General features: G+C 40.8%; 1 protein-coding gene across 10 annotated transcripts in view; it reads left to right on the top strand.

Moving 5' to 3' along the window:
- Positions 1–12,989, top strand: part of KIF21A (kinesin family member 21A) — a 172,540-nt gene that overhangs the window by 109,504 nt on the left and 50,047 nt on the right. For all 10 annotated transcript variants that reach the window (XM_088480186.1, XM_088480185.1, XM_088480188.1 and 7 more), the window contains 4 exons: positions 1,190–1,307; positions 2,700–2,888; positions 5,507–5,706; positions 8,666–8,773. In XM_088480186.1, coding sequence (XP_088336312.1) covers positions 1,190–1,307; positions 2,700–2,888; positions 5,507–5,706; positions 8,666–8,773 — 615 coding nt within the window. The remainder of the gene's footprint in view (positions 1–1,189; positions 1,308–2,699; positions 2,889–5,506; positions 5,707–8,665; positions 8,774–12,989) is intronic.

Raw genomic sequence — 12,989 nt, 5'->3', positions numbered from 1 at the left:
TTAGCAACCTGAGAGAATACTAAGTCACCTCCTTGAGGTTGGAAGACGAGATTTTTTCTCCATGTACAGTATATAAATTGTGCATTATTGTAAGGGCTGTGACATTGCAGATACACAATCTAATAATGAAGAAACAATTAAGAGAGGTTTCAACATTTCCCTCAGAAAACACAGATCTACTAACATTTATAACACCGTATTGTATGTTGATCCAGGGAATTGTCTGGTTGGTTTGTTATCTGGAAGGAGGTTTCCCCCCTCTTCAGACAAATTAGACAATGGTTTATAGTTTTTTCTTTTTCTGTTTGCCTTTCTTAGGACTAGCTAGTAGTTTGAAAGGCTGAATTTGATGGACATTTTTATGTTTCCAGCCTAAACAATGAATCTACAGATAATTTGTTATATTATGTGCTGCAATGACTCATGCATTATAGTGATGGGTGTTTGATAAGAGATGAGGTCCACATGTCGTAATTGTTGAAATTGCGACTGTTCAAATTTCTAAGTTAAAATGTCAACATCGCCATATTCTGAAATGCTGACATTAGGGTTAGGGATAAGGACATACTTGGTTGTAGTTGTAGTCGCAGGTTGTGGTTGATGTGGCAAAACTGTGACTATAGCTACAACCTCTGGAACACTAACCACAGGATTAGGCTTAGAGTAAACAGCCGCCCACCAACTGTTGACATTTCATCGTTATCAACATGCTCAGTTTCTACATAAGTAATGTCTACATGCTGATCATGTTGACATTATGACCATGTTGACATGATGAAAGTGAATATTGTAGCCATCAACAAAGAATCTTACAGGTTCGGTATAATGTACAGCACTGCACTCCACTCAGGGAGATCACTGTGAATGATCTCTGGTCTTGCTCTTGGGTGGGAGCACACAGCAAGGCTGCCTTATATTGCACAGAGTACCAGTGATATAATGAAGCTGTAGCTGGGAAGAAATAATGCTATGTTGGTAGGAAGTAGCAGGCCAATCCTTGAACATTGCTACCACTAGACATAAGCCTTCTGTTCCTATTGGTAATCTGACCCTGCATACAGATGATCGGGCTGACCTATAAATGCAGATATGACCTTATTTGTGACTAAATATTATCACATACTCTTTCAAAGTATTATTGTTCATAAGTTTCAAATCTCTGGAAAATGATAAATGTAATTCTCTTCAGGATGAAGGTCAGGAAGGAAGTGATCATGAAGAGGAGGATGAAGAAGAGGATGAGGATGATGAAGATGCTGACGGAGCTGACAGCTCTGATGAATCTGATTCAGAACTAGATGAAAAAGGTATACTTGAGATGCAACTTGTTTTGTACTTTGCAATCATAGTAAATTGTTACACATCAGAGACTGTAAAGATTTCATGGTCTGTGTGTTCAATTTCATTTCTGTATAATATTTTGCTTGTATCTATATCTGAAACAGATTTTTTGTTAAATTGGTCCAGTCACTGCTTCTATTTAAGTCTCTTTTCTTTGCTATGTTATCTGGCAAGTAAAAATACAAAACAATGTCTTTATGCCCAAATGGAGGAGGGTCAATATTTATTTACAAGCTGCTTTGGTGGCTCTGGTTGAAGGCTTGGTATATGTTGTCGGGGCTCTAGGTTATTTAGCAAATCTTGTCTCTCACTTGTTTTCACACTAATACAGTGCTGGACAAATCCCTATAGCAAGGTCACCATAGCAACTAGAACATGCACCCTACTTTTTTCTTGTACATTCTTTCCTCCAGATTCCTCTTACCCCACCCTGCACCTGAAGTGGCCTGTCCATTGCCCAACGTGCTACAGCTGAGAATCATTACAGTTGTCTCATGGCATTGGGTTGTACAATGTACGGGTACACAACTAGTGTGTGAGGCAAAAGTTGGTTTATTTTGTCTCTGGGCAAATGACTGTTAATAGATGAGACTTGTACAATTTGTAGAGTAAACTTACTGACACATCCGGTATATTTTGCGGATGGGAGTCAGTTATCTGACGCAATCTGTGTGGGAGCACACAGCTGATTTATTATGTGTGAGATGCAGGTAGGGGTGGAGCAGTCATGGCTGGTGTGTATCTATATGTGGGGGAGCTTCCACTGCTACTGCAGTGTATTTATGTAGGTGCCATTGTTATATATGATGTGCTGTTTACAGGTGTGTCCACATACATCAAGCTCCCTTGCACATTAAACAGCACTTGTAGTCGCGCCATGCCATGGTGTGACTCTGTAGCGCAGAGCGTCTTTTGGTGTGACTTGTTACATTCAAATGCGTCATATTCGCACAGCGATGCAAGGAGTAGAACACACAAGCAGCTTCCGCTGATTAAAATGATATGAAGCATGCCAGTATTCTGTGTGCAACCACAGGTGGATCTGCATTCAAAATGCTAAGTTACAGTGTCACAGCTGCTGACACTGTAACTGTGACACTGTGGACACATCTGCAAGTATGTACTGGATGTATTTTGTATAGCTACTGCCTGCTAAGGTCTATATCCCTCCACTTTATTCTTTCCTTTTTTTTCTTTCTACTTGACAGATATTATACCTAACTTTGTTGAAGCCTGCACCTATTCAACTATTTTTATATCGATATTCATCTTCTGCATCACTAACCGGTTTTTCCTACAAAAATGACATTGGCATAAAGTACTTTTTTAACAATAGGATTTTTTTTTTGTTTCTTTAGAAAATTACCAAGCTGATTTGGCAAATATTACCTGTGAGATTGCAATTAAGCAGAAACTTATTGATGAACTAGAAAACAGCCAGAGGAGATTACATACCCTGAAACAGCAATATGAAGAGAAACTGATGACGCTACAGCATAAAATTCGGGATACACAACTTGAAAGAGATCGTGTACTTCAAAACATTGGTATATAAACTTTTATGGGTTGTTTAGACCGCAACCAATCTAATAACTGTACATACATGTTAATTGATAAATGTGTAACAATTGCTTTTGAAAATTACTTCAGGACTGTGCTAAACAATATACTGTAATTAACTAATGTTTATAAATTTGGACCCATGGATATGCATCCATCCAATGTACACTTTGCTAGGAGTGTGCAGCTGTTTTTATATTGCACTTTGTAAAAGGGAAGGGTTTGTGGGAGAGAGCAGGCGCCTAAGGCTGGGTATACACTATGTGATATGTTGTGGTAACGCGGATCGGTATATCCATCCCATCTACTGTCTTGCATGTCAGATGGGACAATGCAATGAATGATGCGGTGCTGCTACATGCAGCATAAAACGATACATTGCGCTGGATCGTGTAGTTAGTGTGGCAGGCGCAATGTATTGTTACATCGCATTGCTGGGTTGCACCATCGTATGGTAAGTAATTGGCTTGCAGGTTCATAGGTAAAAGAGATAGACTATCAGTGAGTATGCAAAGTGAAAACAAATGTGGGTTCAAGGGTCCCCTCACAGAAATTGGGTACCTACGCCACTGTTTCTGGGTCCCATCACATATTATGGGGGGTGAGGGCTGGTAGCAGTTGGGACAGTGCTAAGGGCAGGTATCAGTTGGGGTAGAGGTGGTTAAGGGCAAGCAGCAGTTGGGGTAGAGGCAGGGAGTAGTGTGGGTAGAGCTGAGGGTAAGGGCAGGCAGTGCTGGGGGTAGGGAGGGGGTAATTACAGACAGCATTTGGGACAATACTGGAGGGGCAAGGAGGAGGCTAGGGACAGACAGTGCTGGGGTAGTGGGGGGTAAGGGTAGGTAGCAGATGGGGCAGCATTGGGGCATGGAGGGGGTTTGGGGCAGGCAGTTCTGGGGGTAGGGAGGGGGTAAAGGCTAGATAGTAGCTGGGGCAGTACAGTGGGGGCAAGGAGGGGGTAAGGGTAGATAGCAGCTGGGGCAGCACTGGGGGTTAGTTGCTGGCAGTACTGGGGACATTGTTGTAGGGGTAGTGGTAGGTAGCAGCCGGGGCAGTATTGGGGGCTCAAGGAGGGGTAAAGGGTATATAGCAGCTGAGGCAAGGAGGGGGTTAAGCACAGGCCGTACTATGAGCAGTGCTACATTAATAATAATACTGCAGACTGATCCTCCCAGGATATACAAAGCCCAGTTAATATTTTTTCTGTAAGGCCTGCAGCGCTGCACTGCAGACACAGGGAACACAGCTACTGCAGGGGGAGCTACACACAGTGGTGTCATAATGATCTCCGTAGTAGGCCAGTCTGCATGTGAACATCCCTGCCATACAGTTTCGCAGCCTACATACGCGTGACAGTCTCCCCAGGCACAGATGCTGGCTGGTGCAGTATAGGCAGGCACGGGGCTTGCTGCCCGTACACAGCGCACACATCATGAGGTGGTGACACAGTGTGGTGCTCACCTTTTCGGAGGAAGGGGGTGGCGGCACTGCGCTGGGTGAGTAATGCTAGCCTCTGCCAGGTGCTGCGGCACAGGTACATGGTGCTGGCGGCGGCTCCCGGGGTCAGTGTGCCCTGCAGCATATGCAGAAGCACTGCTGGATACTGACCTGGAGGATTCATAGCAGAGTGACGCACTGTGCTGGTGGGCAGGGAGAGAGGGAGGGAGACACTGCAGGGTAGCGGAGGCCAAGCTGCATTCGGCAGCTTGGCATCATTAGCGACATCCTCAGGTCTTTCTGTATGCACACTGGATGATTTGAACGATTTGTCGTTCTGATGCGTCGGAATCTGCCTAATCGTTCAAAATATAATTTAGTGTGTACCCAGCATAAAGACAGTGATTGGCTATGGAAACACGACACGTACCAAGCAATTGGTTAGGGTGCTGGTGCACAGAGCCAGGTCATAGCGCGTCCCATGTGTCCTAGGCAGCTGTTTCGGGGTAAAATACGCGCTATAGCGTGTATATGTGATCACAGGACTATACTGATTGTTATTTAGATATGTGACATTCAGTCTATTTACTGTCTAGAACTTGCAAAACTAATTTGGGGTCAATGCTATTAATGTAAATCATATTCCATATAATAATTTGCTGTGCGGAAGTTTTATTTTTCCTTCACAATCAACACTTCAGATACTCCCTGGAGTGATGGATTTAATAGAAGGAGGAGGAAGAAATCCACTAAATAATAGATAATTGATCCATGTATATAATGCATAGAACAGCTTGTGTCATATCTACAGGCTATAAAAATAAATTTATCTGGCTAATCGAGTTTATAGGTTTTGCTGTACAGTTACAGGAAGGCAAACATAAGCCATAAATGTGAGCCATTTTTAGGAAAACCGTCCCTATAAATATGTATTGGATAAACAAGTCCACACTGAAAATAAGACCGTTATAAACAAGACTTGATGGGCAAATAGGTTGTATTGCAAGCATGGAATGTTTTATTTTATTGTTTTATAATGTATAGTTAAAATTACAGTTAGTTATCTTAAGTAAACATTCTTCATATATATACATATACATACCTTTATTGGCTGATGAGGTTGCTCATATGTTTTCTTCCTGCTTATCACTTGGTGCAACATTTTTTTTAGGTTCAATGGAAACGTGTACAGAGGAAAAAACAAAAAAAATAAAGACTGAATATGAGAAGAAGCTACAGACCATGCATAAGGAACTTCAAAAACTACAAGCTGCCCAGAAGGAACATGCTCGTTTATTGAAAAACCAGACGCAGTATGAAAAACAAATGAAGAAATTGCAGCAAGAAGTAGCTGAAATGAAGAAAACAAAGGTATGTTACATAGGTGGTTGTTTTTGTTCTGCCTGTTAAAATTTGATTAAAGTTTACGAGGCAATGTTAATAGATGTCAACATTACCATCACTTGATGTCTTACAGTCACTGGACCTCATTTACAAAGCACACTTGATACACATTGCAAATATGTTTTTTTTTTTCAGTTTATGCATCAAGATCAGTGTTTTCCAAACGCGGGCCTAAAAGCCCCTATCAGTCCAGGTTGCACAAGTAACTTAGGCCCTCATTCAGAGCCGTACGCTCTGAGCAGAGCGCACGCTCTGAATGAGGGCCGGGCTCCATTTTCATGGAGCGTCCTCCTGGACGCTCGTATAGCTGTGGGTCACCACCCACAGGCTATACGAGCGTGCTTTGTGATGGCCGCGATGGTCGAGACCATCGCGACCATCGAAATTGCGAGCCGGAGCCTGCGGTTGAGGTTTTCAACCGCAAGCTCCGGAGTGATTTTGGCTCTATCAGAGCCAAAATCACTCCCACTGACATCACTAGTGATGTCAGTGGGCCGGCTTCTGACGGGAGGCGTTCCCGTGGGAACGCCCCCGTCAGGGAGGCACGCCCCCGGCACGCCCACCAAAGGGGGCGTGCTGTCAATCAACATTGACAGCACGCCCCCTTTGATCGGACACAACGAGCGAAGGACTTTCCTTCGCTCGTCGCGTCTGGCGCATGCGCACGACGGAGCTCCCTCCGTCGTGCGCATGCTCAGTGCATAACATCGACCCACTTGCGAGCGGACAGCCGCTCGCGAGTGGGTCTGAATCAGGCCCTTAATTAGTACCTCAGTCATTTTAATTTAACCATCTGTTCTCAAGCACGGATAACCATAAACCCTGGTGTCGGTAGGCTTTGAAGGCCAAGTTTGGGAAATACTGGTCTAGATGGTCTGCATATTAAGATCTTCTCAAGAAATGGAAAATAAAGCTCATCTAGGTTTGTGTAGATATGAAAATGTTTTGAGAACTGTGCAAAGTTTATGTAGTGCCACATGAAATGCTAATTTTCTATCATTTTAGAACTTGCCACTTTATTTAAATTACATTATTTACTTTTGCTTCTAACATGCAGCTCAGTATAGGATCATTTTTGGCTTCTGTTAATGAGAATTAAACTACATCAGGACTGATTGTATTGCATGTGCATTTTTTATTTTATATACATGACTTGGAATTGCAAATCTCTACCAACTCTGAGCTGGTACAAAACTGAAGTTCTTTTGCAGAGAGAGAGAGAATGCATATCTGCTGTTCCACACTGCAGGGGTCAGCAATAAAAATGCATCCTTTCCACATCTTTATCTTGCTCAGTGTTCTTTCTCCACAAAATAAAATTTAGCTTTTATGCTGCTTCACAAAAGTAGGTGCAACTAGTCTGTACATGGTCATACTGCTCCCATCAGCAAATGCTGGAATCTTGCTCTGCAAACATTTGCACTTTGCGGATATCTTTACACATCTCTGCAGGGGTTGGGTAAACGATCCCGGCCCTGAAAATGTCGGCAGTCGGTATCCCGGCAGCGTAATCCCGGCGGTAGACATCCCAATGTCTGCGGGTAGTGGGTCAGGATGCCACTGTCTGTAATCTTACCGCCAGCATTCGACCGCCGGGATACCGTACCCAACCCAATACAGTTCACGTATTTCACATATGGCTATTATAGAATAATTGATTTGGGAACACTCCTCTTGACCAGCATTGTAACCCCTGTGATTTAATTGTCCTACTCAGTTGCAACCTGTTCAATACTACCACTAGTCTGGATGGTTCAGGGCATTGTGACTAATTAAAATTCATCCTATTGATGAGTAAATGAATGAAATTGCTTAGCTCATAATTGTCCACTCTCCCAGAATATCCAGGAGAATCTTGAAATATTGGGAGATCTACAGGACTCCTGTGAAGTTAGGTTAATGTCCCATATCTTTGCAATGCCCCTGAATTTATGCATACACTTGTGAATGGTTCTCACAGTCCTGGAGTAGCAGCATCTGCCCTGCAACCAGCATGATATCCATGGACATACTACCATAGGTGCAAAGGTTGCAGCTGCAATGGGGCCCAGAGCTGAGAGGGGGGCCATCCTACTTGTCAAAGTTACATATATTATATACATTTTCCACCACTAGGTGGTACATAGGGGCCTTACAAACTTTTGCTATGAGGCCTTCAAATACCTAGTTATGCACCTGAGCATGTCTATCCCTTGGATCAGTCTCCATGCCTATGCAGTTTCACGCATGGAGCTAGACAGGCCAATTGGGCATAGCACCCATTTTGGTATCAACCCCTTCCATCCTGTGTCCTACTTGCACAATCTCTCTGAAAGCATGGGTCCACCAAATTATAACAGAAGGGTCTCAAGTGGTATAACAGTTTTTCAGGTTGGAGATTGCATTGCATCTATTTGACAAATTTTACAATTGCTTAGTTCCGGAGAACAAGTCTCTTTTCAAATGTACTCGTCTAGTGTATTTGATAATTACGTTCCGTTATTTGTTATGCTATGAAAGCCTTGCTTGTTCTTATAAAGTATTTCTACCTAATTACACACTTGAAACAAATGTATTGCATGCACGCATTGCAGTTATTACACTGTTAACGTTTAACTAAACATTACAAACTTCTTTATTTGCATTTTTGTTTAAATTACAGCAACAGAAACATAACTTGTTATGTGCAAGATGTCTATAGTTTGCAAATGAAATTTGGATAATATAATGAAATTTAATAAATGCATATGAACATAAAATATGCCTATAATATAATATAATAAAAACTATTTAAATGATAATAGTGAACATTTAGGTTTTGTTTTCTCTCTAAGCTGTCTTGTTCCTGTATTAAAGCCAATGCAAGAACTAGACAGGAGAAATTGTGTTTTGCATTAGGGCTTGAAGTCTTTGTAGCAATGATTGAATTTTTATTATTGCGGTTTAGATTCGTCTAATGAAGCAAATGAAGGAAGAACAAGAAAAGGCCAGAATGGTAGAATCTCGTAGAAACCGTGAAATCTCCCAGCTTAAGAAAGATCAGCGCAAGCGAGAGGCAAGTAGTCTTTGTAAATGATTGTAGATGCTTATTACAGCTGATGGATGAACAAATAACTACTTTTATATATTAGCACAATAAATGAAACACTACACACACAATTTCTCCATCCATGATGGCACAATATCATCTGTGAGTTTAAATTTCACGTATAGCAGATGGGGCATTTTTATTCCTTTTTTGTTTGCTGGGACACAATGCAGGAGGAGGTTGGAACATTTCGTTTTATATTATTAATACAATATGTTTATTTTCCCTTTTCAGTTAACTATTTTGTTAGGCCACCCTGATAGTAGCTGTATGCAGGAATGGCAGTGTGATCTTCTCTACCTGGTCTGCTTTTGCTGTGTTTTGTATTGCGAAGGCAAAAATTGAGCGCATCTGCCTCAGAGCTACAGTAGCATTCTTCACTAGCCTTCTTTGTGCTTGTGTCTGGACAGTTACATTGATGTATTAATGTATCTTGGGAACACGGCTGCCGTCTGTGTTAATCTCTGGGTGCTGTTTTCAAGTACAGTAACATGTCTTTACAGTCTTTGTGATAAAAGCCAATTGTTTTCTCTTTCTAAAGCACATTTTTCACTTTAGAGAGTTGCACCCTTTCTGTGCCCTGTTTGGGCTTGGAAACATGGATCTTTTAAGGATCAGTTCTACAATGTTGGCGTAGTGGTTAGCATTACTGCCTCACAGCTTTAAGGTAATTTCAATTCCTGTCAAAGGCAGTATCTGTGTAGTGTTTGTATGCTCTCCCAGTATTTGTGTGGATTTTCTCTGGGTGCTCCGATTTTTCTCCCACCCTCCAAAAACATACTGGTAGGTTAATTTGCCTGTGACAAAGAATGAATGAACCCTAGTGTGTATGTGCGTACATATGGTAGAGAATATAGAGTGTAAGCTCCAATTGGGCAGCGACTGATGTGAATGACTGAAATATTCTCTGTAAAGAGCTGCTGAATATGTGTGCGCTATATAAATAACTGGTAATAAATAAACAGAATAATAAGACTGCTTTGTAGCTCTTTATCTCAATGTATTAACTAAGTTTTACCTAGTGAATGTAGTTACCATTTCTGGATGTTTTCTGGATGTTGTATGTTTTTTTTCTTTGTGGTTACTCCCCACTTTTTATTATCTTGAGGCAAGATAGTATCCACATGTCCATTTTTTCCCATGCTGGATGGGATTCGAACATTTCTCACTTTGATCTATAATTTTGCTTATGTTATGCTGTAATGCAGCTGTTGTTGTTGTTTTTTTTTTTTAAACTTTTTATGTATTGTTGTAGCAGTAACATTGCATAGTAAGGAATGATTCCAATGCATGTAATACAGACAATAGAGGTTGTAGTGATCTTTGAGAATGTTAGGGAGAGAACCAAAATACAATATTATGCAATGAGAGAGGAGTACTAGACCATTAGTGAAGATAAGAAAACAAAAAGATGTATGGAATGAAGATATAAAGTGCTGCACATAATATTTATAATAGAGGAAGGAAAGGAAGGTGGAAGGCATGGGTATGGCAGGGACCATACTACAGTCACGCAGGTATTCAGTCATTTACAACTTATTGAAGGAGGTTAAAATGTAACAAATGCCAGGAGTGGATGAGTTATGAGAACAATAACTGGGGTCCTCAGATTTTGTGATAGATCAGTATTATGTTATGGAGCAACTCTGCGATAGACACCATGGAGGTGATATACCAAAACTAAACATGTAGGACATAGGGTTTTTTATTCGCTCACTACTTTGGCATCTTTACAAATATGCATTATTATTTAATCTGAGTTTTGGTACGACGACTTCAGGGGTTTATTCAGCAGGAGTACAAGTGGGTCACAAGGGACCCTAGTCTTAAGCTGGCCACACACTAGACCAACTTACATTCAACCATCCAACTAGTTGATTGGTTAGAATGAAAACCTAGTAAGGGATGAAAGCAAATGACAATAAGCAATTTGCTGCCAAACGCCGGAAAATGGACTAAAAACTGTCGTTTGAACAAATTGTTTTGATCAAACATTTAACATACTTGTCTGACTACCATTTTCATCTGTTTTCTGACATTTAGGAGCAAATTGCTGATCATCAGTTACTCCCATACGTTACCAGATTTTCATTCCAACCAATCAATTAGTTGGCTGGTTGGATGAAAGTTGGTCTAGTGTGTGGCCAGCTTTAGCAACCTGTAAAATAAGAGCCATAGTAATGTTCCAAAACTGTCATATAACCTCACAATCCATAATGTAATCAGCATAACAGTGCTATTGCTTGTTTTCCTTTAATGGCGTAAGGATAGTTTACTGGCCACGCTGTCCTTTAGTACCATTCTTTAGCCTACCCTCCACCCCCTTTGCAGTACTTAGAATTAAAAGTTGGAACAATGCAAAAATGGTGCTGAATCTGTAGGTTAGAAAAAAAAAATTTCCGTTTATTTATACACGTAATAAAAACATCTATTACTTAATTAGAAAATAATCTGCTTAATGATCTTTCAGCAACTAAATGTGTGGTTTAAATGTCTTAGTATTCACCGCCTAAAAAGCCTATTGGTTCTATGCTAATTGCAAGAGTTCAAGTTGAATTCCACTTAATTAAATGCAATTTGCAATCCTTACCAGCAGAAAATACCTAAATATTACTGGTAAGATTCGAATGTCAGCAGGACGCAGCTGAAAAAGTTATTATATGTCAATAGTGTGGCTAGTGGGAACGGTTTCCAGTACGCTTGTGGTAGGAGCGAATATCGGTGCTACAAAAGGGCATCTAAGTCTATAATATTCTCTACCTTCCAGCACTAATGTATTGGACTTACTGACCATTCAGCGAGTTAGTCTTTATGTATGGCGATAATATATTTTACAATGAAGGACAATAAGTATTCACCATAAAAGTCCACAGAGGCTACAAAGAATATAACCATACAGGTGAGATATTCATCTGACACACCAAACCTGCATTGGAAATATTGCATAATTAATAAGGGAAGCACATATCCATGGGTATTATAATACACAAGCACCTATATGACAAATCCCCACTCTGTGGTGTCTCCAAGTAGTGATATTAATAAAAATGAAAAATAGCTGTGTTAAAGTTTATGAAATCTAAATGTGTGTTATATGATTATACAATACATATTTCAGGAAGAAGTGTTACAAATGTAAACTATAGATTCTTACTTATGCTTGGCATACACTGCCAGATAAAATGTCTGTCAGACCGACAGACATTTAATCTGGCCGGCTGCCAGCCGCAGATGTCCGCGGCATACACTGTGAGAGAAATCTCAGTGTATAGCCCGACATCCGCGCTTCCGCCCCCGGGGGAGGAGACATTTCCCTGTTCCTTCCGTAGGAAGGAACACAGGAAATGTCTGTCTGTCGGCTGCGCTGGGCATACACTGCCCGATGCGGCCGACAGTTTACTGGGTAAAATCGCATCGGATGGGCATGCTGGACAATCCAGCATGCCCGACCGAGCAATATTTAACCCTCGGTCGCGCCCCCCACGCTACAATTATCGCGGAGATCCGCCGATATCGGGCGGATCGTCCCGATAATTGCAGCGTGTATGGCCAGCATTAGTTGCATCAGCTACCACAAGCTATTGATACAATAGTCACTGAAAGATCATTTAGCAATTTATTTAATGATTAAGTAACTTGTGCACTGAGAAACATGCCAAATTGTTTTTTAGTACTGAAGTGTATAAATAAACCGATAAACTTTTTTTTTACCTTTTGCAGCGCCACTTCTCCATTGTTCCAACTTTATCTTCCTTTTATGTTTGGTGGGGGGTTTTTTTTTGGACTCTTTCTTATAGAGAAACTTTGGTTGCTCTAAAAGCAGGAAGGACTATGAGGAGCTTTTTTGTCAAAAATCTGCCGCCTTAAGATACTTCACCTCTAAAGTCCTCTATGCTTCCCTTATTACACTTATGTTTTTTTTTCATTCACAGTTTGAAATAATTTATGATGTGATATTACTTTAGCCCCTAAAATAATGCAAAATTCTATGGTCACATAAAACTTCAGTTACAGGGTAAACGGAGAAAATTTTGTTAAAGTTAAATGAAGAAGATGAAGAGTTAAGAGGGGAACCTCAATAGATCAAGTTCTTGAAATACTTTTATTGTGATATATATATATTTTTTTAAGACTTGCAATTCTAAAAAAAATCAAAACACTTATGTTGGGTACACAGTAAACA

The sequence above is a fragment of the Taudactylus pleione genome, unplaced genomic scaffold, assembly GCF_031769625.1.
Source record: "Taudactylus pleione unplaced genomic scaffold, aTauple2 ptg000251l, whole genome shotgun sequence".
Lineage (NCBI taxonomy): Eukaryota > Metazoa > Chordata > Amphibia > Anura > Myobatrachidae > Taudactylus > Taudactylus pleione.
Note: the sequence above shows the minus strand (reverse complement) of the source record. Positions and strands in the feature narration are given on the sequence as shown.